This window comes from Zonotrichia leucophrys, chromosome 3, assembly GCF_028769735.1.
Source record: "Zonotrichia leucophrys gambelii isolate GWCS_2022_RI chromosome 3, RI_Zleu_2.0, whole genome shotgun sequence".
NCBI classification, from domain to species: domain Eukaryota; kingdom Metazoa; phylum Chordata; class Aves; order Passeriformes; family Passerellidae; genus Zonotrichia; species Zonotrichia leucophrys.
The window spans coordinates 51,384,709-51,409,047 of record NC_088172.1 but is presented as its reverse complement, the minus strand read 5'-3'; the positions used below and the strand labels follow the sequence as shown (position 1 = coordinate 51,409,047).

The window sequence follows — 24,339 nt, the reverse complement described above, 5'->3', positions numbered from 1 at the left end:
AAAATTCAAGTTGGAAAGAGGTCTGTTTTCCAGCTTCCAGGATGGCCAGCTAGAACCAGATTTTCAGGATTTTATCTCCGTATTCAGAGATTACAGGTGACCTGATCCACTGCCCTAAAGTCTTCTAAGCAAGACATCATTCCCGTTCCTGAGATGTTTCTTGTTTTCGCTTCTGCCACTGTCTCTCATCCTCCAGCCACGCTACTGAAGAACACAGCTCCTTCTTCTCACTGGCCTCCCTATGGCTGCTGGAGGGCTGCAGATAGGTCCTGCTGAAGCCACTGCTGCCCCAGCCTGAGCCAGACCCTGTGCCTTAGCTTCTCCTTACAGGGCAGGTGATGCATGGCATGGATTCTGTTCACATAAGGTCCTCTGTGTGAAATATTCACATTGCTCATTGCTACCTGCCTGTGTACTAGTGGCATAGTGTTGGAATTTTTAATAAAAACTCCAAGTGAGTTCTGGCACTATCATTATCCAGTTCTTTCATTGGAGCGGGGATTCCCTTCACTGTGTTTCAGATGTCCCTGGAGATGGTCTGCAGTCATCCACTTATATAAAAGCTGCGATGAAGCCTGGAAAACTTGTTTGATTAAAAATATAAATAAGAACTGTTGAGTTTGACAAGAAATATATTAAATATGAACAGTGTTTAGTCACAGCATGATTCCTGGGCAAATCTGAGATATCACTGCCTTTATGCATTTTGTCAAATGTCTCTTATTGTTTTGATGGTTGTTGATGTTTTGGTTCTGTTTTGCTTATTAAAAAACCTGCTCTGAATATGCTTGTCATCTCTTCTTTCTCATAACATTTGAATATATTTTTGGATGTCCAGTAAATGTAAAATTTCATTTTTCTGCTTTTTCTTATACAGAAGAATATCTGTCAAAATCAAGATCCAGTTAGTTTAATTAGAATGGTGCTCCCACAAGGGAGCATAAATAAATTCTTCCTGTGATCAGTTGTAGACTTGATGAACCCAGTACATCTTATGATTTTCAGGCTTCTTGCAAAAATATTGCTTATGGAAAAAAATTTTGCTCGGAGGTGCTGAGTCCAGGAGTTTATTCAGCAGGACCCAGTAAGAGCAAACCATTTTGTGTGCCAAAGAACTATTTCCTCCTTACAAACATATATGCTATAGAGTCAATGATAAAACTGTACCTCTATTTCAGATGAGAAATAATGGCCATCTGAAGTATAATCTCAATGATAAATGCTTGTTTCTTTCACTGGCAAAATTCTCATTAGTTTCCATATTGAAGTATTAGGGCAAGAATGATGAATAACATCATGGTTATGTTTAAATAAATCATAAAGAAAATAATTTTTACTACCAAGAAGAAAAATAAAAAGAGATATAAGAGTATAAGAGCCTAGCAGAGCTTTCAAAAACTAATTGTTCAAAAGCGAAGTTAGCATCTCACTTCTGTCTGAAGGGCATGCACAAAATGTCATAAATGCTTGAAGTTAAGTCTCAGTTGCCCCTGGCTATTAGGGATGAGAACAATTATTTGCTTGCAGACTACCACTGCCTTTCCTTCCATTGCAGCCCCCTTCTTTCCAACTCTTTCACTGGCTCAATTTCTGTTGAGTGGGCAAGGGCATAGGTGGGCAGGGGGCTGCTTTCCCTCTCCCAGGGCATGGACTCTACTCTAGCTGCCCCTCAACAAATTCAGGGACTTCATTATTTTAACACAATGGCTCAGATTTACTTTTTGTCCTTTGAACTAATATGATCACTACAAAAATTCTGTTACTTGTGGAGGGGTGTCTGTGATTTGTTGCTATGGAAAGGACTGTTGAAGGCAAACACAGTTGGGACAATTCTGTTTTTGTTCTACTCTTATTTTCTTATTGTGGTGTTTCAAAAAAGAATGTCAAATCACATTTAACAATATTAATTAATGCCTAGACATGTACATTTTAGTTTGAATAATGTCTGATAGTTTTTTGCCAGTCATTCTGCTCACATCAGTGCAGTTACATTGAGCAGACTGTTGTGGTATATGAATGGCTGAAACTTGTTAGTGAACGTGCATGGTTGTTGATTATGAGCTATATGCTAGGACATTGGGGTCAAATGATATTCAGAGAAAAGATTCTGATTTCTATGTATGATGGAGACCATCACTCCTAAGACTTGCTTTCAGAGATTGAATTGTCTTCAATCAAATTGTAGACTTTTTTTTTTTTTTTACATTTTTCTATTCAAAACATTGGAATTCAAGTATTTTTTAAAGGTTGTTTTTTTTTTTTTGTGAAATTAATTATCCCCCCCCCATTATTTTTAATAGTATTTTCATAAGAAAGAGAAGAAATACAGAAATAGTGCAAGGGTTGCAAAGTCACATGCTTAATGATTAAGTCTTACAGGCAGAGCGACATTATTGACAACAATTAAAATTAAACACCACAATTTATTAATTGACAATTTTCCCTTCATGTACAAAAAATGATGTATTTAAAACCTGTTTGGTTATGTAATTAAAGACTGGTCTTATCACATGTGTAGAAAAGAGGAAATGAAAGTTTGTACGGACATGGTTACAGCTGGAAGATGTAACTTCGGCGTTGTCTTGACAATGACAATAGTGTTGTGCACCCCAGGCCAGCACAAGCAGATTCTGTCTGTTTCTTTCACTTTTCCACATGCCAGTCAGAGGTTTTTCCCACCTTCTGGGTATATGCTATCTAGATAATTCACCTGTTTCTTCTTTCCTCCTCAGATTCCTCGCTTTAATCCAGATTTTGTCCCTTCTGTTCCTGAAACAGAGAGCTACATCCACCTGCCATCCTGGGGGTGAGAGGGAAAGTGAGGATAGGTGTTGAGCTTGCAGCTTCTCTATAATATTATTTGAAGCTGAAGCAGTTATGAGCAGTAAATTTATTTTTAAAAATATTTTAAAAATATTCTTTTTCCCCCCCGTATTCCCCAAGCTGAAGCATGTACAGCCACTCTTTGTGGATACAGTTTGTGTGCGGTCTGCGTAATCGTTTATCAAGGCCAGAAAGGTGGGTTGTTGGAGAGTCTAAGTGCTAATATTCAAGTGTATGTGAGAATTTGAAAAGGCTTGTAATGTGGAAAAATTAGGATAGATTTTTTCAGGGATATTCAGAGCTCTTGCCAAATGTGTAACTCTGAAGGTCCTGCTTATTCATTTATGTATTAAGACAAAAGCAAAGGAGCAGCCAATCTAAAATTAAGACTCTTTGTATCACAAATAGCTTGTAGATGGATTGACAGAAAGTAATTTCAGTCCCACTGATTTTTTAAAGCATTGTTTGCCCTAAGTTGTAAGCTACTTTGTAATTAATCTTTAATTAATTACAATTAAAATTTAGTTTAATCTGTAATTAAACTTTATCATGTAGTTTCTTTACTAGCTTTGTTTATCTTTCCATACTTGAGCAATTGCAGTCTTCAGGCCTAGACAGCACTCAGTTACCATAGTAGAATTGTTTGTAGGAATGAAGTTTTTACTGGAACAAATCCTAATAGAATTGCACTTGGTAGCTCACCAGTCTGCCTTGAAATTTTAGCAGCCTCTTTTACCTTTGGCTGACAGAACTGAGCACCATAGACAGGTACATGATTCTTATCACTTTGAGGGCTCATTGGATGTTTAGGCCACTTGATGTTCTCAGTGGGCTATTTGGTTACTTAACTTGAGAATAAAAGTGGCTGAACTTCAAAATGGTTGATCCTATGCATCTTTCATTAAAAGAATTCACTGTTTGGGAATGGACTTTATCAGAAATGGTGGTCAAAGTCATGCATTTTTTCCAAGATGTTCATGTGCCATGTAGGACAGACAGCACAGACACTGCAAAAATGGGGATCTCAAAAGTGACTGTAATTTTCAGGGAAATCTGTTTTTGTTCAAGACATTGCCCAATTTTATTTCCTTGAGAATCCCTCACTTTTGGATTGTTAGCATCTCAAAATGCTGCCTGGCGTTTGTGGGACAGCTTGCTTCCTTTCTCTGTGGTGTGCTGTTTTTCATGTTACAGCATAGCAGGATATATTATTTGGTGCCACAAATTTAGTATTGCTTTAATTCTTTCTACCATGTCTATGTTTTTACTGACTTTGAGCTGTTGTGTTGTTTTGCTCTAGTCTCTTTTATTCATTTTAGAGTTATTACAAGATTTGTTACTATAAACAAACAGAAATGCTTATTATAATTATTGGTGAATATTCTGAATTCATGAGCAACATACTAAGAATGCCACCATTGTAAAACACCTTTATATCCTGATTTAATTTATTGGACAGTGTGTGCCCAGGATATCTCCATTAGTTTTGATTTATTTCAGTAGACTCTGAGCTTTTTCATATCCAAATCAAGTTTTTTCTCATTGTTTTTAGGCTAATGAATTCACTCAGGCGTAGAAAAATGATAATTTTACTACTGGTAGTAGAAATTTGCTCCAAGCAGCACATTTGCTGCAGTGCATTTACATTTCTGTGTCTTATGACAGAGAAACGTTAAACATTCAAATTCCAATTCAGTTCTGACATTTTTGCACAAAGTCTCTCTCAAAGGTTGTAGTGCATAATGGTATGAGCAGTCCTATTAATGTCAAACAATATTAGCAAGTCTCCTGCAAATCAGTGGTGACTGTTACAGTAATTTGCCTGCCTGACAAGGCTGGCTTCAGGAAAGCAAGACTCGCCATTGTTTTAGGAGTTCATGTAAGTGCCATAGAGTGTGTAAAAGATGGAATCAGAGCCTGTGCTTTCCATTTTCAGAGACCTTCAAACTGATCTCATAGTTATTTTTGTATAACTTCTTTTTATGTACCTTTCTTGACTGCAGAATGACTGCTTGAAGCCCTAACTAATAAAGATACTTGTAGACATACTGATATTGATCTAGATTATCTAGAGATCTATAATCAACATTTTAAAAGATATTATTTAAATTATTTTCTTTAAATTATTTGATGTGAGTACTGCTTGTCTTTAAGACTTCTGTTAAAAATTAGACTTCTTTTCAATGTGGCAAGTTCTTTTTTTAAATTTGACTGTCAAAATCTCTAAGGGAGTGGGCCAAAAACACACAAAGGTTATTACACAAAAGGTTTTCATGTCAATAGAAAGAATGGCTGCAGAATATGTAAATGGAAATATGATACCAGTTGCAGAACTGCAATGGACTGTAACAAAATCCCCAAATATTTTTTTAGCACTTTTATTTTTTAATTGTGGTCATTGCAGATGCTACTGTAGTAGGTGGTTAATAAACAAGAGAATGATTTCTTGTCAGTGTCTTTAAATACTAAAGTCTTCAGGAAAAATGAATTTTTAAACTGGTATGCCTACTTATTAGCATGAATGATTGAAATAGAAGTGCTATTTCAATCATTCATGCTAGTAGGATGGTTATTCTTATTAATGAAATTCACTGGATTTTCTAGTTTTCTGTCTGATTTGTCAGTGTCCATACCATCCTTTTAGGTATATAATTAAGGAAAATTAATAATTATAAGAAAAAATGGCATGTTGAGTCTGATCAATTATATCAGGCTGTTTTCACCTTATCTGTTGGTGCAGGAAAAGATATGTGTGTGTAAACACTTAATTTCACTGTCTCCTGTGCCAAATGGGTGAATAAACAGACACCTGCAGAGCAGCAAATCCTGAATCTTTCAGACAGAGCTGAAACCATAACACATGATTAACTCAAATGCTGGGTATCCTGATTTTAGCTAATATCTTCTCCAGGGTGCTGCTTTTAAAAATGAATTAAGTGTGCCTACAATGGTTTTTTAAATGGTGGTTTTTTAATTTCTGACTGTATTCTTTTGAGTGTGGATACTATGCAAGTGAGTCATATGTGAGTAATGTGTTTACATCATATGGAGATTAAGACAGTAGTCAGTGGAGATAAAAATAATGGTGCAGCAGCACAGGCAAGTACACAGTAAACAGAAAATGCAAATACATTCATTGATTACTTATGAATGCATTTGGCTTCTACACGTGTGGAAGAACAAAATGCAGCCCATCCAGGCAAAATATAGTGCACAGCAATTTAATTTCAGTGGGTTTTATTTTTCATCACTCAAAACACGAAATAGAAGGAAGTATGCTGCAAGGGCTGGAAATGGGAAAAATGCGTAGAGTAAAAAAAAAAAAAAAAAAGATATTTTGGACATACCATCCAGTCCACTGCAGAACTCATGTTGTTCTCATTCGTTTCTCCAAGCACCCAGGGGAAGCTTTTTTGATCAAATCCAAGAGTGGTTATGGGCAGTGCAGTTATGCCCAGACCATGTGCTGGCTTCTAAGAATCAAGATTAAATCACTGCACTGTGCTCTGTTCATGCTCTGTTCCTTCCTGTGAAAACCAGAGCACAGGAAAGTGGGGGATGATGTGAGTCTGGATGGCTCAGGAGCATCTGATATGCTCATGGGAATGTGGCCGCAACAGGGCCTTACCTTGGATTTAAGGACTGGAAGTCTCCCAAGTCCCACACTATGAACATATGCTGTGAAACTCTAAGTGCTGCTATGAGGTGCAGCCAACAGCCTGAGTTAAAGCACACATTCTCTGGTGCTGGCTAAATTTTTGGTTTCCCAGATTTCAGAAATTTCATCTGCTTGTACAGTCCACACCATGTGCATCCAGAGAGCCTGTTTGCTGATTGTGCTTGCAGTAAATTGACTGAGAACAAAAGAAGACACATTGATTTGTCAGTTTGTACTTTATTCTGATATTTTTAAAAATGCGACCTTCTTTGGATGATAAATGGAATCATTCTTTGTATCTTTCTAAACAGTGGCTAGATACACACTCTGTCTCTTAGAAGTGCAGGAAATCAATAAGAATGTCTTAAATTTAAAATACATATTTTATAGATACATTTTAGACAGTAAGAGCAGAAAGTCCTCAGCTGTGTGCCAGTTGCTGTGCAGCAGCATGTGACACAGCAGGCAGGGCTGCTGCAGTTGTGAGCCTGCTTCTCCATGCTCCAGTTTCCTGTGATTATTCCACCAGTGTGTGTGTGTGGGTTTTCTCTATTTCCACCCTTCCAAATGATATAAACCTTTAGCTCTCAAAGGACTGTACTAATGTTCCCTGCACATTGTGTAAACCCCAGAGAGCTGATCCCTGTAATTTTCTCCAGTAGGGGTTTGGCCAAGGATGACTGGTTTCTTTCTAGCCCTTGTGTAGGGGTTTGCTTTCTGCAGAAAGTGATGGGGAGCAGACTGGTGCTCAGTGGTGGAGCAGGCTAGGAGTGATGTATGGACCTAGATCCCAAATCTTGGAAATTTAGATAAATGGTCTGTTACTGTGGCCCTCTCACCATCTCTGATAAAGTACATTCAGCAGAAGCACATATCTGAAATCTGCACTTTGACAAATGCTGTGTTTCACCTTAAAATATAAAGCTTTGATAATTGCATGAGGTATATAAAAATATATCCCCATTCTTTGTATCACTGCTGCTAAGTGTTGTTGTCTACTGAGTAGCAAAGGCTGCTGAAAACAATTTTTCCCTCTTTACTCTCGTCTTTTCTTCTATGCTAGAGTTACTGTTAAACCTAGAAACTTGGAATAAATCTATACTTTAGAGCTATCACCAAATTTAGTTTGTTAGGGTTTTAAAAAAAAAAAAAACAACAAAAATTTCCTGGCATTGTCTCATAAAAAAGGTCAACTGGTAGTTTAAAGGACAAGAAATGAATTTACATGGCCCCTGTGCAGTACCCCCAACTGGGTCCATTTACCTGTAATGGAAGCGTTGATCAAATGACGTAGCTTAAAATATTGCCCCTTTTCGTAAGCAGTGTCCTCCCAATATTGCTTTCACTCTGCAAGCTTTTCTGCAGCTGCTTTAAGTTAAAACTGTCCTTAACGAAGATAGGAATTGTTATATAACATAACTTATTGAAGGCTTTAGAGAATGTATGCCATACTCCTCATCAAACAAAATTTTCTACTGAGGTGCTGTCCACTGCTTTCTGTACTGTGTTTTCACATGACATTGAAACATGGCAGCTGTGTTGGGACACTTTTCTTTACTTACAGGTTGATTTAGTAGTATGAGACAAACCTGGAAAACAAAAGAAGACAAAAAGCTCTTTGATGTTTTTAGCGCAGCACCATTGAAACCAAAGAAAACAAAAAAAGGATACTGAAAATGAGGAGGAACTTGAATTTCACTAAAACTTGAATTTCACTAAAATAAATCTTCATGTTTTTCAGTCTGTGAGAATCAATCTTTTATTAGACATGTATGAGCTTGACTCTATTGTGACTCTGTGCATGAGCCTCCTTCTTGTGTTGCCTTGAAGCAGAACCCAGTATTTGGCACCCTGCAATGTCCCATCCCCAAGCACCAGGTGCTTGATGTGCCATCTGCTGCTGCACAGTACACACCTGTCAGCAGGGTAGCAGACAGTAGGAAAAGTGTGCATGATGAGGTTTCCATCAGCATCTTCATAACTGTCTGAAGATGCATAGTTGGTTGTGGTCATTGATCCAAATAATTTGTTCTAAATGTTTTAAAGTAAATATATCCAATGAAGTTTGTCTTTTTTTGCCTAATCAGAAATTCTTGTAGCAAAGAAGCCTATTGGCGATGCTTTAGTAGACAAAGGGTTTGTAAAGATATGAACATATTTTGAGCCAATTAAAAGAAGATGTTTGATTAAAGGTGTCTGTCTTACATCATTTGTTTCAGATGTAGAATCATATTGTCAGAGTCCTTGTGTTTTACAGACACAGAAATTTGAATTTGGCCTCTATAGTGATACGTTTACAATAATGGCGTAATAAAAGTGAGCCTTTTTATTCTCATTTCAATAGTGTGTATTACTCTGTTGGCCCCTGTAGGGGAATAACATATGAATCTCCACAAAGATTGTTTCATATCTGCCTTCATTTTACCAGGGGAAAAATTATCTGTTCAAGTGCTCTAGTGCTCTGACTTAATGAAATCGAAAGTACTGCATATTATCAGAAATTTGAGTATGTTTCAGGCTGATCTAGGCACACTCCAAAAATTCTCAGCATCCTTACATATGTTTTGTGTCCCTTGTACAACAGATCAAATACATTATGCAAAGCTAAGTGGCCTACATATCTATTCAAATCAATTGCTTGCTATTTCTTCCAGTTGCAAAGCTGAAGGACATCTCTGTCTCACAGGAGTATGCAGTGGACCCAAGTGGTTGTTTTTAAAAGCTGTTTTCCTTTATATGTGTGACAACCTAGAGAAGAAGGTCTGTGCCATTCAACCATTTTTACTTACTGAGCATTATGTTGTTAAAAAAGCACTGGTGAGAAAGCTGCATCAATTTGTGCACACATCTTTTTGCTTTAGGATATCAGCAGTGTAGATGGGTTGTCACGGTCCCTGGATGAATTATTCAGGCTCTTGACATCAGAGATTTCTGCTTGCTGATTGGCTGGTGCTGGGATAATAAAATCTTTCCACAGAAAAACAGTGGAGAAGGATGATGGCAGTGAGACCAGCAGAAGTGCTGCTTCCAATACAGCTGGCTTTGTCTGGCTGTTGCCTCTCTGCAAGAACATACAAGGATGTTTTTAAGGTTTGGCTTCTTATGAATTCTCAGATAAGAGATGGTGGAGGGATTTTTGTAAGAGGCTTGTATTTCCAGTGAGGCAAAGAAATTGGATCGTTGTTGAAAAATTACTTTTGGCTGTATCCTAAAGAAATGCTGCACAGGAGAGAGGGGTAGAAGCCACAGCAGCATCCACAGCAGCAGCAGCAGTGCCTATGGCTCACTATAAAGGTGCTGGTGGCAGAAATGTGCTGTCATTGAATGTGCTTCCTGAATTCTTTCAGTGCCAGCAGGGTAAGTGATGCGAATGCAGAGCTGACAATCCTTGTGAGTGGGGAGAGCATAAGGAGCTGTGTGACACACAGGTTTTGTGGGTATAAATAAGCAGTACCTGTGCAGAGAATTTAATCAATGAAAATAATACAATTGCTTTCAGGTAAATTTTTTAAAGCATATTTACAATGGAATTTTAAAAAGCAATGCACTGCTTGTGTTATGTTGAGACATAGATTTTACAGTGGTAAAATCTGTTCCTTTTAAGCCTATACAAAATAAATGCTAGAACCAAGGAAGCTTTATTTAGTAGTTCCATTTGGGCTCATAAAAAACATATTGCTCATATAAATTCTCTTGAAGCAGGTTATTTAGAAGGGTTATTTCTGCTGTTTGTTGGTATGACTGAAACTCTGTGTGTCTTCTGCTTGTAAAGTGTCTCTTTAGAAGCTGGAAACTGGTTGTCTGATTTCCAGTTTTTGTCAGAAGACTGTTTCTTAAATCATCAAGGTGCACTGGAGCTACAAATTATGGAATAATTTTCACTCATTCAATTGATGAGAAGTTTAGCTTCTGAAGGCCTGGTTTATTTCTTTTGGCATGCCTTTTTGTATCAGGGTTGCTGGGGAGATTTTTGCATTATGGAGGTTTGAATTAAGGCAGAAATTGATTAATTCTGTGTGTGCTTGATCTATATCCCTACACCTATTCACGCACAACCCAACGGAAGTGTGCAAGTACTAGCATGGAAGTTAATTTGGCTACCTGTATATGTAATTGCAGATCACAGCTGACATTTACTGTGTGTCAAAAGGAAAGCTTGCTCATAGTTAGGAACCGTGCAATGAGAAGTCTGTTTTTCAGAATGTAGAAACAATTGTCACATACAAAGTCAAGACACCTCCCTGCAAAAAACAGTCAGTGTGGAATGAAGCATGATGCAGTATCTTAGTGACAGTTTTCATAACTTGCCCATGACTGCAACAAGTAGATTCTGAGTATTTAATAAATTTTAAAAAAATGTTATTCTGCCTGCCCAATCATATCAAAGGAAACTATAGAATGCAGAATTATTTTCTTGGGCGTAAAGTGTGGTAATCTAGCATGTGATAATCTAGTAATAGATGCTGGTGAGTGTAGGTATCTTTTTTCCTCTCTTGTATTTCTTATATGTGAGGTGGTACTTATACATAAAGGAAATATTCCTGAATTATAATGCACAGACATTTTTTGGGAGCTTATATATGGCCACTGACCAACTGAAGATAACATTTGACTTATGAATTTTGTGTGGTGATTTCTATCCTTATGTACCCTAATTGTGAAGCAGTATTGCATGAGTGTAAATTAGGGAGTTTATTGTTAGGAATGCAACAAGCTTATTCCAGAACTTTAATGGGAGGTAAAGAATATTCCATTTTAATTTTACAGCTGTGGAATAGGAAAAATGCTTTTCAGTGCTGCACAAATTACTAGCAAATGCAGGAGCTGAAATTAGATAATCCATCTGTAGGTTTTGGGATATGTGCATATTCTTCTGAAAAGTAAATATCAAACAGCAATTGTATTTATTTGAATTTTCTGTTGGGAAATGAAGGTGTTCACTCAGAACTGATGATAGTAATAACATGATTTGTTTTTCCATGAAATAGATGTTTCCTCCTATTTTTGAAAGAAAAATCTCCATTGTAAATAATTGAATACCTCTGCTGTGAAATTATTCCATGTGTCAAAACTGATTGCCCACAAGAAAGGGACAGGACTTCGTGAATTGCTTATAATGCTGGGATGCTCTTCCCTCCACTGCTTTGACCCTTGCTGCTGCAGCTGGAGGAGGAGCTGGAGGAGCTGATTTGGGAGCTATTTTTATCTGTGCAGCTGGCAGCTGTCCCGCAGGGACGATGTGACAGTCAGGGAAATGCACCATAAACCAGACAAGTGCTTCAAGACAGGGCCAAGGGACCCAGTCAGTAGTGATGTAGAAACTCCCTGGACTAGCTAATGGCTCCTTCCTGGCAGGATCTCCCAGGGGACAGCTAAGTTTGATAATGCAATTTCAAATCTTTAATTCAACATTCTAAACATTTTCAAATACGTATGCTAAGAAGTATTTTTTTTCCTAAGTCCCTAGCTGACTTTCTACATAAAAGCTGTGGGAGATGTGGGTTTTGGTTAAAAAGTATAGAGAAGTTCTAGGTGCTCAGACCTTGGGTAAGTATAGTATGGATTTGGAACTCAAATTTAGCATGACATTTAGATTTTAAATTGTGTCTTTCTGTTCATTAGCTTGTTAAGACTTGAACTTTGCTGTGAAACTCTTCAAATAGTCGGATATCAGAACGTTATTGTAATAATAAGTATTTCCTGTGAGTATTTAGAGGCAAAATTGGCTCAATAAAATATAGAGTTATTTCTGGCAAGTGCAGAATACATTTGTTGTAGGAAAGTTTACTCTTCCATCATGTAAATCTGAAAGTATCCAATGATGTCTAATCAAACTGATTTCCTTTTGTTCTCAGATGAGCAAGAGTCAGTGCAGAAACGGACTTTCACAAAATGGATCAATACTCATCTGGCTAAGGTAACACATGGCTTTGAAACTTTTTTTTTTTTTAAATCAAACCTGTTAATCTATGCCTGTACAGCCCAGGAGTATAGAACATGCCAGATTTCTCTGAGCAGTATTTCCTAAAGTTAAAAAGGATCCTCCTCATCTGCACACTACTGGGGATGAATCTCAGTATGGTAGTGATCAGCTGCAGAACTGTGAGTGGTGTTCAGAGGCAACCGCCCAGCTTCTTTGGCCAGAACTAGGTAGCACAGTACCTGGTACTTGAGCCAGAGGAAACATCTGAAAGTGCTTTCTATGAAAGGGAAATACTAGACTTATTGCACACAATATATTCAGATAAAACTTAAGTCATGTCTTGTGTAGTTTGATCTGGTGACAGACATAAGTAGTGCTTCATGAATCCAGTGCTGAATTAATTATCTGATGCATTGTGAAATTTGTCATCAAACTATTGTTCCTTCCTCTTAACACAACTTAAACTCCTGGTCTTGCCTTTAGAAGAGTAAAGACAGTGATTTACACACAGTTTAAAAGTATTAAGCTACAACTGATAACAACTTTATCTGAAAACATAAGCAGTGAGATTCAGTTTGGCATTCCTGGACTTTTCACAACACAGGTCTAACCATAGTTATCAATTAGTCTAATAAATTAAAAATTTAAACTCCAAGAGCAGCTTTTTGAAGGTGCATTTTTAAGCCTGAAGATTAATGATCACTAAAATTGAGTAAAGAATAGCTGTAACAGCACTGTTTTAACCTTTGTGTAAGGCAAAAAATACCCTCAAAAATGAGCTGAGCAAAGCAGGAAGCCCATATAATGCTGTATCGTGTGATTTGATCTGGCAAGGCAATATGGTAGAGCAGCAATATTTTACATTGCTGAAGAATGTAGTAGGAGAACTTACTGTGAAATTAACTATACTGGCATTGTAAAATTCCACTGCAAGAACAAAGTTACCTTCAGGACTTCTTGGCAATGGATTCTCACTGGAAACGAGGTCTGTCCTCATATTGTCTTTAAAATAATTTGGAAGAGGCCCTCATGTATGAAAGAACTTAAGCACTCTGTTTCGTTTATTTTGACTGAAATTAAAAAGCATTCAGTGTTTGCTAAAGCATCAACTAAAGGGGCTGTGAACGAGTGTCAGAGAAAAAAATAACTCTTGTTTCATGTTCATCTATTTCTGAATTGTGTTGTGTCATTAATAATAATCTGATAATTATGGAAAAGTAGAACTATTAGGTAGGTTATCTATACCATATTGTTAGATATTATGAGCGTGTGTGTCCATATCATGATAATTCCCTAGTCTACAGACTAATCCTTGGCAAGAGACTAAGTAGTGGTGGCAGCCACTGAAAGATCTTGCTGTGGATTGGGATTTGTGAATGTTTCCTGCTGTGCTAGTCCATTTGGGCCATGAGAACTCAGATGAACCTTTTGACTTGCATGATTTAGGTGTGCAGTTCTCTAATGGGCCTGATACCATAAAGACTGATCAAGCACATCCAAACCAGGCAGTTCTGCAGTGACACCCCTGGCTTTTAGGTACCTTCCAGTTACTTGGAGTAATTGATTTTTCATCGTTCACACTTCACCAGGAAAGCTGTCTGAGATACTTTTATTGACGGCTTTCTGCTCGTTTGTCTCACTGCCTAAGATCATCTGCCTCTGCTTCCCATTTTCATGGTTATGCTACCAAAGGGAAGCACTGTTTACAGAACTTAGACTCAGTTAAATTGACCCATGACATTCAAATTCTTAGGTGTTTAAAGCTTAAACTTTTAAAACTTTTTTAGTTACGTTTCTGGAAATATGTAAGTGAAAATATCTTTTCTGAGTTAATCACAACTGTCGGAAATACAGGTGGGTCTCTGAAGTGCCCAGGACTCCCCTTGCACTTATGTTCTGACTTTTAACTCAAAATTTCAATATTCAGGCTATTTGAGTTTTGTAAAAGGTTGTTGTGGTTTCGATTGTTTCAAAAGAAACTGGAGATATGCAAGATCTCCATTGTCTGGAAGACTTTGAAGTGTGATATGGAAAAATCCTGGAAGGAGACCCACTTTTAGGCAGCACTGTCTGCATTCTGCTCTCGTCTTTGACCCAATATAAAGTGGAGCATCTACTAGTCTGGTACCTAGTGAGGAACACAGTGAAGTGCTGGCCTAAACTGAGAGCAGAGAAACAGCAATAGATGCTGAGCCAGGGCAAAAAGGTGTAGAAGGGAAGATGATTTGAATTTTGCCTTTGTGTCTCACCATTGATCCAGAAACAGCGTGCTACATTTGACCCAGTATATGCATTCCAAATTCTCAGTAAATTCATGTCAAATTGTCTCTCTGTCTCTTGGCTATTCTTGGAAAACGCTGTATTTCTTTCCTTTCATTGGCATTTTTGATAATCTCATAAAATTATAAATTGAGAAAGGAATAGGAGGAAGTAAGAGAAAACGGAAAACTATAATTAGGGTATCTGTTACTCTTAGCACCATGTCTATCTAAAGAAATGTTTCATCATAAGTGAGATTGAGGGGTTTTGAAAATAAATACTGCATGAAATCTCAAAAATAGGAGAAATTAATGGTTTCTATGCAAAGATTGATGGGGTTTTACTGTAGTGATTTGAAGGATGGTTTAGAGGTGGCAAAGGAAAGGAAACCACTCAGGTAGAGTTGTCATCCTTACACTGTATAGATTGAGTAGAGGAAAGGTGGATCTAAGAAGGAGTAATTTCTTACATTGTAAGGAGTAGTGATTTGAAAGAAATGGAAATGCAGAAGTGATTTGATTATTTTAAGTAGAACCAAGACCAATTCATAGCTTGGGAACACAAAGCAATATGTGATTGTTTGTCAGGGTTTGCTAGGAGCAAAAGATTCCTCCCTGCTAATTTGAAAACTCTTAGTGTATGTTTTTCATCTAAAAAGTCATGCTCTAATTGAAACAGAAACTAATTCAGTAACTAAGACTGTCAGTTCATTTAACCACTTATTTTTGGCTGTTTAATGTTAGGAATGGGTTTGAAAATATGGATACAAATAAATACTAATGAGCAAAACAGATAAATGAAGTGAGACTGTTGCTGAAATTTCTTCACTAAAAAGAGTTGTCAGGCACTGGAATTGGCTGCCTGTGAAAGTGATTGAGTCATCATCTGTGGAGGTGTTTAAAAGAGGTGCAGATGTGGCACTTAGGGCCCTGGCTTAGTGGTGGACATATCAGTGTTAGGTTACGGGTTGGACTTGATTTTAAAGCAATTCTCCAGCCTAAATGGCTTTATGATACTATTTACTGAATTTTATGAAAGGCAGTAGGAGAAGGTATGAATTTTTTTTTCTCTTTCACTCTCACAAGAGAATGCTACCTTTTTAAGATTAAGCTATGTATTTCAATCTTCTTTCACAAGCAGAGGACAAGTACATCTTGGCATTAATTATGGGACAACTCAAAAGATGGAGGTGAAACAGCCTTGGTGCAAGCTGTGCCCTCACCCAGAGGGGATGAAGAGAGAGGAAAGGCCTGCAAGTGTGCTAACTAGCAGGTAGTGTGATGCAGCTTCATTTTGGGTGAGCTGTTGGCACGAGGCTGCATCTGTCCCTCTGATGTCTCCCTAAACCCAGATGTCTCTGTTTTGTGATTCTGAGCAGTAATCTGGTGAGACTCATCAATTGGAAATCATGCTTTCTGTGCCAGCCACTTGCAGAAATTGGGTCATAATCTTTGAAATTAATGTGGTCTAATTTCTGGCCATCCTTTTGAATTTTTGTGCATCTGTGCAGTTCTACTAATGATAAATGTGATATGCATGTGTAACAGGACAAGAAGTTTTTTGATTCCATATAATTTATTCATATTTTTCTATGGTTGTAGAACTGTCTTTCCTCATCTCAGTCTCAGCTTCAAAGTATAGACATAATTTGAGTAGGCTTCTAATTATCTATTGAAGCATCTTTTCAAAATCTAAATTTAAAATACAGAACAAATTTACACCAAATATTTCAAAAAGGAAACATTAGTTGCATTCAGAACAGCAATTACTTAAATATTTTTTCATTTCACTACCTATGCCAATTTTTGAGGTAGGGGATTAGATGAGTAAAGAGGATGAAAAATATATCACTTTCTTTAACAGCTAAGGCCTGTGCTTTTTATTGCCTTTCTCACCTTTCATGAAAGTTTGGGGAAATACTAGTTTCAAAGTTTGAGACACAGACTGTAAATTGGTTTAACCCAATCAAACAACAGTTTAGTTCCCAGGTGTAGGGATAATTTTAGTATTTGTACTCACCAAAGTAAACTCACTGACAGAGTAAACAACAAATACCTACTGAAAGAAATTGCTCTTAATTTTGTGTTTCTCTTAAGAGGATGCGCACATAAAAAAAACAAAAGCAGAGGATGGTTATCAATTAAAAATAAAACTAAGAATGGGTGAAAATTTTTAATTTTAGCTATGCAGTATTTATATAATGATGAATTAAACCTGGACATTAAGTCTCATATTAAAGCTTCTAAAACTGCAAAATTATCTTTCATAGCAAAGAAAGGAAGAAAAAGAAGCAGGTATATCCCAGTGAGACTGGGAGCTCTCACACACAGTGCTCTCCATGAACTTAGCTGGTTCTTAAAATTTAAATGTGTTATGGTTTGAGCTTGGCACAGAGTTAGTGCTTCTATGAAAATGCTTCACTTTGGTGTCTGCTGTGAGATGTGACTAGGAATAAGCAAAACAGGCTCTAACTTAAACATAAATAACACTTTATTACTTAAAACTACAGGAAAAAATAGGAAAGACTATAAGGAAAAGAAAAAAAAAATTGAAAACTTTACAAAAACTACTTTTCTTCTTCTTCACTCTCTGACTTTCTTAATCTAATACATTTTCTCAAAAATACTAACTGCTCAGTCTGGCACGACTCTTTAGTATACTCAAACATCAGTTTATGAAGAGGGAAAGGAGTCTTTCTTGTTCTATAGGTTTCTCGTGGAGACACACTGAGACTCTCGTGTGCTTCTCTGTTACTCTGGCACTGCCCGGAAAGTTTATTTGCTGCTTGTGACACGTTCTTTCTATGTTTAGTGCTCTCACTACTGAGACATGGCTAGAGTTGTTTTTAGGGTGGTCTTTCAAGGATGCTTTGTCTCACTCTAAAAAGGTACAGTCTCTGTTTTTGGGACAACTGTTCTCTTTATATATTTCCAACCCCCTGGGGCCGGGGGGTCTTCACAAATGAACTCTCTTGGTTTTGAGGCACTGCTTCTCTTTAAATGCAGTCTGTGTTACAGGAACAACTGAGTTTATGGCTACAAGAAAACGTCTAGCTCAAAGGCTACTCTAAATCATTTCTCTTTATCTAATTATTTCTACAAACTCTGGGCTAAGGTTTTTATTTTATATCATTTCTCATCTCTCTTCTTATTTAGTTTTGAGGAGGATTAGCATTTTCGCAAGGCCTTAATCATGCAGGAAAGGGTTAAAAGTTTTCAGTCTCTGTCTGTCCTGGGAGGAGATGATATTCTCACACGTGCTGCTGCTGCGGCCGGCCGGGCTCTCTCTCTCTCCCCCCTTCTCTTCTTGGCTGGCTGCTATCACATTCGGTGCTGCCGGCTCTCTCTCTCCGGGGGGGGGGGGGAAAGGGGCTGGCTGCCCGATATCTCGATGTCTCTTGGGGCTCCGCCACTCTTCTATCTTCGAAGCTCCCCCGAAGCCCCCTCAAGCTCATCTCTGTCTAGGCTCCGGGCCTACTATGTGGCTGGCCCCTCCCCCGCCCAGCAGCAGCGGGCCGGGCGAGGGAGAGAGGTCTGAACTCCTCGGCCGGCGATGTCCAAAGAGGAAATGCCAGGGCAGTGCCCTGCTTTTAACCCCTGTGTATTCTCGGAGGTGTGTCTAAACCTCACTGGCTACACCAGGTGTCAGTATGAAACCCAAAACCTTCATTGGTTTGACCACAGCTTCTCAGAATTCTCACTCTTTCCGGGTCAAACCATGACACTCTACCTTTTACTTTCTGAGAATACACTTTCTAAAATTATCAACAGGACTACAAAACACTTCTACACAACAATACTTTAGATTCACTATGACTATTCATTTACTTTAACTTAGTACATGCTTTCTTTATTCTTCTTGGTCTTATCTCACAGCTTTACTTTATCATTCTCTCGTGATTCGATTCCCGGTCAGGGAACCAAAAAATGTCATGGTTTGAGCTTGGCACAGAGTTAGTGCTTCCATGAAAATGCTTCACTTTGGTGTCTGCTGTGAGATGTGACTAGGAATAAGCAAAACAGGCTCTAACTTAAACATAAATAACACTTTATTACTTAAAACTACAGGAAAAAATAGGAAAGACTATAAGGAAAAGAAAAAAAAAAATTGAAAACTTTACAAAAACTACTTTTCTTCTTCCTCACTCCCTGACTTTCTTAATCTAATACATTTTCTCAAAAATACTAACTGCTCAGTCTGGCACGACTCTTTAGTATACTCAAACATCAGTTTATGAAGAGGGAAAGGAGTCTTTCTTGTTCTATAGGTTTCTCGTGGAGACACACTGAGACTCTCGTGTGCTTCTCTGTCACTCCGGCACCGCCCGGAAAGTTTATTTGCTGCTTGTGACACGTTCTTTCTATGCTTAGTGCTCTCACTACTGAGACATGGCCAGAGCTGTTTTTAGGGTGGTCTTTCAAGGATGCCTTGTCTCACTCTAAAAAGGCACAGTCTCTGTTTTTGGGACAACTGTTCTCTTTATATATTTCCAACCCCCTGGGGCCGGGGGGTCTTCACAAATGAACTCTCTTGGTTTTGAGGCACTGCCTCTCTCTAAATGCAGTCTGTGTCACAGGAACAACTGAGTTTATGGCTACAAGAAAACGTCTAGCTCAAAGGCTACTCTAAATCATTTCTCTTTATCTAATTATTTCTACAAACTCTGGGCTAAGGTTTTTATTTTATATCATCTCTCATCTCTCTTCTTATTTAGTTTTGAGGAGGATTAGCATTTTCGCAAGGCCCTAATCATGCAGGAAAGGGTTAAAAGTTTTCAGTCTCTGTCTGTCCTGGGAGGAGATGATATTCTCACACGTGCTGCTGCTGCGGCCGGCCGGGCTCTCTCTCTCTCCCCCCTTCTCTTCTTAGCTGGCTGCTATCACATTCGGTGCTGCCGGCTCTCTCTCTCCGGGGGGGAGGGAAGAAAGGAGCTGGCTGCCCGATATCTCGATGTCTCTTAGGGCTCCGCCACTCTTCTATCTTCGAAGCTCCCCCGAAGCCCCCTCAAGCTCATCTCTGTCTAAGCTCCGGGCCTACTATGTGGCTGGCCCCTCCCCCGCCCAGCAGCAGCGGGCCGGGCGAGAGAGAGAGGTCTGAACTCCTCGGCCGGCGATGTCCAAAGAGGAAATGCCAGGGCAGTGCCCTGCTTTTAACCCCTGTGTATTCTCAGAAGTGTGTCTAAACCTCACTAGCTACACCAGGTGTCAGTATAAAACCCAAAACCTTCATTGGTTTGACCACAGCTTCTCAGAATTCTCACTCCTTCCGGGTCAAACCATGACAAAATGTAACTTGGTCTTTCATGAACCTCATCAGTTTTCATCTTTTAACTGAGTCTGATCCTTTTGGTCTTTTTCAAGTGGGAAAGCAGAGGCTCCCAGTGTCCTTGTCACTGATACAGAAAAAAAAATAAGCTACTGTCGACCTTGACTGCATAATGAGGAAAATCTGACTGGTATTGTCCTGCTTCAACAGTTACTATATGTTTTCAGCTAATATTGCATATAACCTCTAACGTTAAACCATGAATGTAAATTAATTTGGGCAATGAAATTAATCATGCAAAACTTAGGACTGACTGCCTCAGCTTTAGAAATTAGAAGAGTCACTAACAGCAAGGACTGTGAAAACATTCATATGGATTTAGGAAGTAAATTGTGCCAGAGAAGGGGTCCAGCTATTACAGAGTAATGGAAATTTCACATTGTCCTTGCTGTTGTCACATATATTTCCCTGCAGAGTCAAATTCAGCAGTTGCATAGATTTGTTCCTATTTGTGCATGTGGATAGATTTTCATGCACTTTTCCAGCAGTCTTTGAACGATTATTTGAAAATTAATGTAGCAAAAATAGTGTTCAATGTCTGCATTGGCATTCATTATGATGCAGATGCTGTTATTTGTATAGTATGATTTATTCATTAGAGAAGTTAAGTGCAGGGTGTGAGGAAAAGATTCCTGTAGAAAAGATGCAAATGAGGAATTAAATGCAGGAAAAGGTCTTGCAATAAAAGAGTAAAGCTTAGCAAATATATTTGTTCCATATCTGAAGTTTGGGTTTTACAAAACTTATTTTACTGCATACACATAGACCTGAATCTAGAGATTGCAGGTCTACTAAAAATCTTTTTTTGAGGCTTATCAGTCGATTTTTTTTATATGCACCAATGTTCAGTTCTTTAGGTTATTCAGAATATTTCCTGAAGACTACAGCAAATTAGACAAGTTTTAAGAGCAACAAGTTTATGCAAAGCATTTCTTCCACAGTTCCCATTTATGATCAGTTCCAATACAGTTATTTAAATAAATATTTAATATGACAAAAATCTAGTTTATTAGCCTTGAAGATTCATTCTCATTTGATTTGTATTCCTCCTGCAGATCATGTGAATTTACTTGTTCTGAGTGTGATTCCTTCTTTGGGACATGACTGTTCCTAAATATCATTATTACTATAAACTGCACTATTGTGGTTGGATAAACTGCAATAAAGGAGTCTTAAGTAGAATTCATGCAATGCAATATGTAGCAGATCATTAATCTGCATTTGCTGTTTTTCTTTCTTGAAGAAGCTTTCAAAAAAGCTTAATCAAGTACTGAGGCACCTGAAATCATAGTGTGGACCACCTTACAAGTTGGTCAGATTTAATGTCTCATTATTCATTGAAGTATATTCTGACTTTTGCCAATACATTTTGTTCAAAAAGTTTATAATTGAAGGTTTTTCTTTACTATTATAGGAGAATTCTTTGCACAGGCTTTCCAACATTCAAAACAGAGTGTATTAGGATCATTGCAGCTGATTGCATTGCTAGGGCTGTACCCTTAAGTACAAAAAAGCCAAAATCTGCAGTACATTCAACATTTTAGAATAGCAAAAATTTAAGTTAGTTTTCTTTCCTTGCTTTTACTGATCTACAATTAGTATTTTGGCAGTGCATCAAGGAACTAAGTGAAAAGCTGTTAAGTCTGAATCAATAAAAAGTTTTCAATATATTCTAAGTGAATATAGCGTAAAAAAACCCCAAAACTTTCTTTTCTGGAGGCTAAAGAGTAAACAGTGTTTACCTTCATCTTTCACTTCATTTGACATTATATGTGCAGTCAAGGAGTAGGTATTAACCCATTCCAACAGAAGATGTGTTAATATCAGTGGAGGATCTGCTAGAAAACATTTAAGTAGCTTAAGCCATGCTGTGCAATGGTCCATGTATAATAAAGAACTATATTTGAACTTCTCAGTATCAAGACAGGAAATAAGATTGAAATCTATGCTTGTGTAAAAGAGGACTCTATTTTTCTATATATGCCACTAGAAATATAACTCAGTGACTGAAATAATAGTCATCATCATCATGCCATGCTTAGGTGCCCAAAGTAGAGTATTTAAAAAAAAAAAAAAGTTTTTTTATGAAATGTGATGAGAGTGTAACCTCCTTGTAGTTAGGTGTTAACATTTTCAGGGTAGTGTAAAGCATTATATGTAGTGTATTACTGAGAACATTTCTGGCAGTCTACATAAATAATAAAAAATAACTAAATTTCCATATTAGAGAGGTCTTATGCAGGGCATCTTGTGACACAGGTATTGTATCTGCCTTCTGTTCCAGTTTTATTGGTGTAACATCCATGGGTTACATGGATGTTAACTGCTGAACCTGGCAGTGCTGCTGGACTGCTGGCAGTGTTTGCCATTATGCCACCTTCCAGCAACAAAAAGTGCATTTCAGCTTGCTGACTTAAGGACAATTGTGATTCTCACACTTCAGAGCAGGATTTCTTACCAGCTTCAGTGCTTGATGGTTTCTTTTCAGGTGTTCATCTTATTCAGTGCTGTCTCTACAGCTGTTTTTCCCCAAACCAATGTTTGATTCAAGTAGAAAGTACTGGAGATGTTAATTTGCTTGGGATGCTTTCACTGCCTTGCCATAGTACCAAGCCTCAGTTCAGGTGTAAATCTAATTTTTGTAGCTTCTGTCAATACCACTGAATACCAGCACTGTGGTGGTGTTCTGTCAGTACCACCACTCTGGTGGTTCAGAGCAAGTTTGGCTTCGATAAACAGAGGTTTTAACTACAAAGTAAAGCTATATACTGGGGAAAACTGAAGTGCTTCCCAGACTTGCTTTGCAGATGAAGTCCAGATGACTTTTGGCTTCATGTTGGGATGAGACAAGTTCTGACCTCTACCTTGATTTGTGAGTGAGGATACCAAAGCACACAAGTGAGAGGAGAGCTGTGTTATGCTCAAAAAGGTTGTCTATCAAGCACATTATGGGCACCAGAATCACGGGATACTGTAAATCTCTCTTACCCTTCAAACTAAATGTATCCTGAATTGCCCACTATAAACCCATCTCTCTTCATTGCTGTAGAGTCAATTTCAATAGACAAACCTCACTACTGGGGCATTTGGATAGGTGATTTTTTCAGGTCTTCACCTCCTGTTGGATTAGGAGGGCAGCTGCTGTAATCCTCTTGTCTTTATGGCTGAATTAGTTTAGCACATAATTCTTCAGTGTTTTGTCATGTGGTAATGCTGATAAAACCAAAGCTGCTCCAAGCTTCAGACAGGAAATGATAACATAGAAGGTGAGGAAAATTAATTGCGTTTGTATCAACTGCCTGTGATGCAAGACTGGGACAAATTAATCTTCAGTGACCCACTTGCTTCATTGATTTCTTTGGTGTTATATTAAGGAAGAACATGATCCAAGGAAGAACATTATCTATAGCTTTGCTAGGAAATCAAAAAGAACTATGACTTAATACACCCTCATAATGAGTTGTAGTGCTACTTTATTTTATATACATGAAAATATAGCCTCTTCTATTAGTGTGACTACTAGACCATGTCAAATCTGAGATGAAGTCTGCTTCCAGCAGAGTTCTTTTTTCACTTTATGCCAAAGTTATGTCACAATGAAATACTATTTTACCCAAGCTGAATTTTTTTTTTAATTTGGGGAGCTGGAATCTTTTTTCTTTCTCCTAATTTGTTACTGCAGTTTTACCATTACAAAAGCAATGTTTCATTTATTAGATTCATCATTTCAAATTTCTATTTCTACACAAAAATGTAGATAGAAATAGGTAGTAAAATAGATAATTTGTTGTGCAAGCCCTTCTTTTAACAAGTACCCCAAAAGTAAATTATTAAATCTAATGTAGTTTCAAGAATTTTGTAGTGTCATTGTAATTTTAGTGAATGAACAGGTATTAGTATTATTATCGTTATTTGTATTATTATCATCATCATAAGGTTTATGAATTCTCAGAAGCTGATGGATGTTGGAGGATGCCTATTCTATTTGTCAGCTGGACCAAGTTTAAACTTTTTGTTTCTGGGAGACATTTTGTGATCATTAAACTACTGATCAGCTGAGAGCCATAATTCCACAAACTGGTGTGCATTTAAGAATACAGAGTTTTATTATGTGACTTTGTTATTTAAAATTTCTAAAATATCATCTGTTTACATATTTTTGAGTATTGTCATTGTTGTTCTTGTGTAGGTAAACGCATTTGGTTAGCAATTTGTCTTAAGTAGGAGCTGAGACAGTGCTGACAGCACCCAAAGCCTGCAAGGCTGGAGGAGAGGAGAGAAAATACAGCAACTCAGTGTAACAACTGTCAGCTGTGAGAAGTGGCAGCATCACTCAACCTGCTATGCTACT

The 24,339-nt window shown here is 37.8% G+C and overlaps 1 protein-coding gene across 16 annotated transcripts in view; it reads left to right on the top strand.

Annotated features, from left to right (window-relative positions):
* SYNE1 (spectrin repeat containing nuclear envelope protein 1) overlaps positions 1–24,339 on the top strand; it is a 295,365-nt gene that overhangs the window by 40,801 nt on the left and 230,225 nt on the right. For 15 of the 16 annotated variants that reach the window (XM_064708165.1, XM_064708183.1, XM_064708172.1 and 12 more), the window contains exon 3: positions 12,337–12,398. In XM_064708165.1, coding sequence (XP_064564235.1) covers positions 12,337–12,398 — 62 coding nt within the window. Of the gene's footprint in view, positions 1–9,553; positions 9,572–12,336; positions 12,399–24,339 lie in introns of those variants that run through there. The other variant, XM_064708174.1, reaches the window with a different exon arrangement.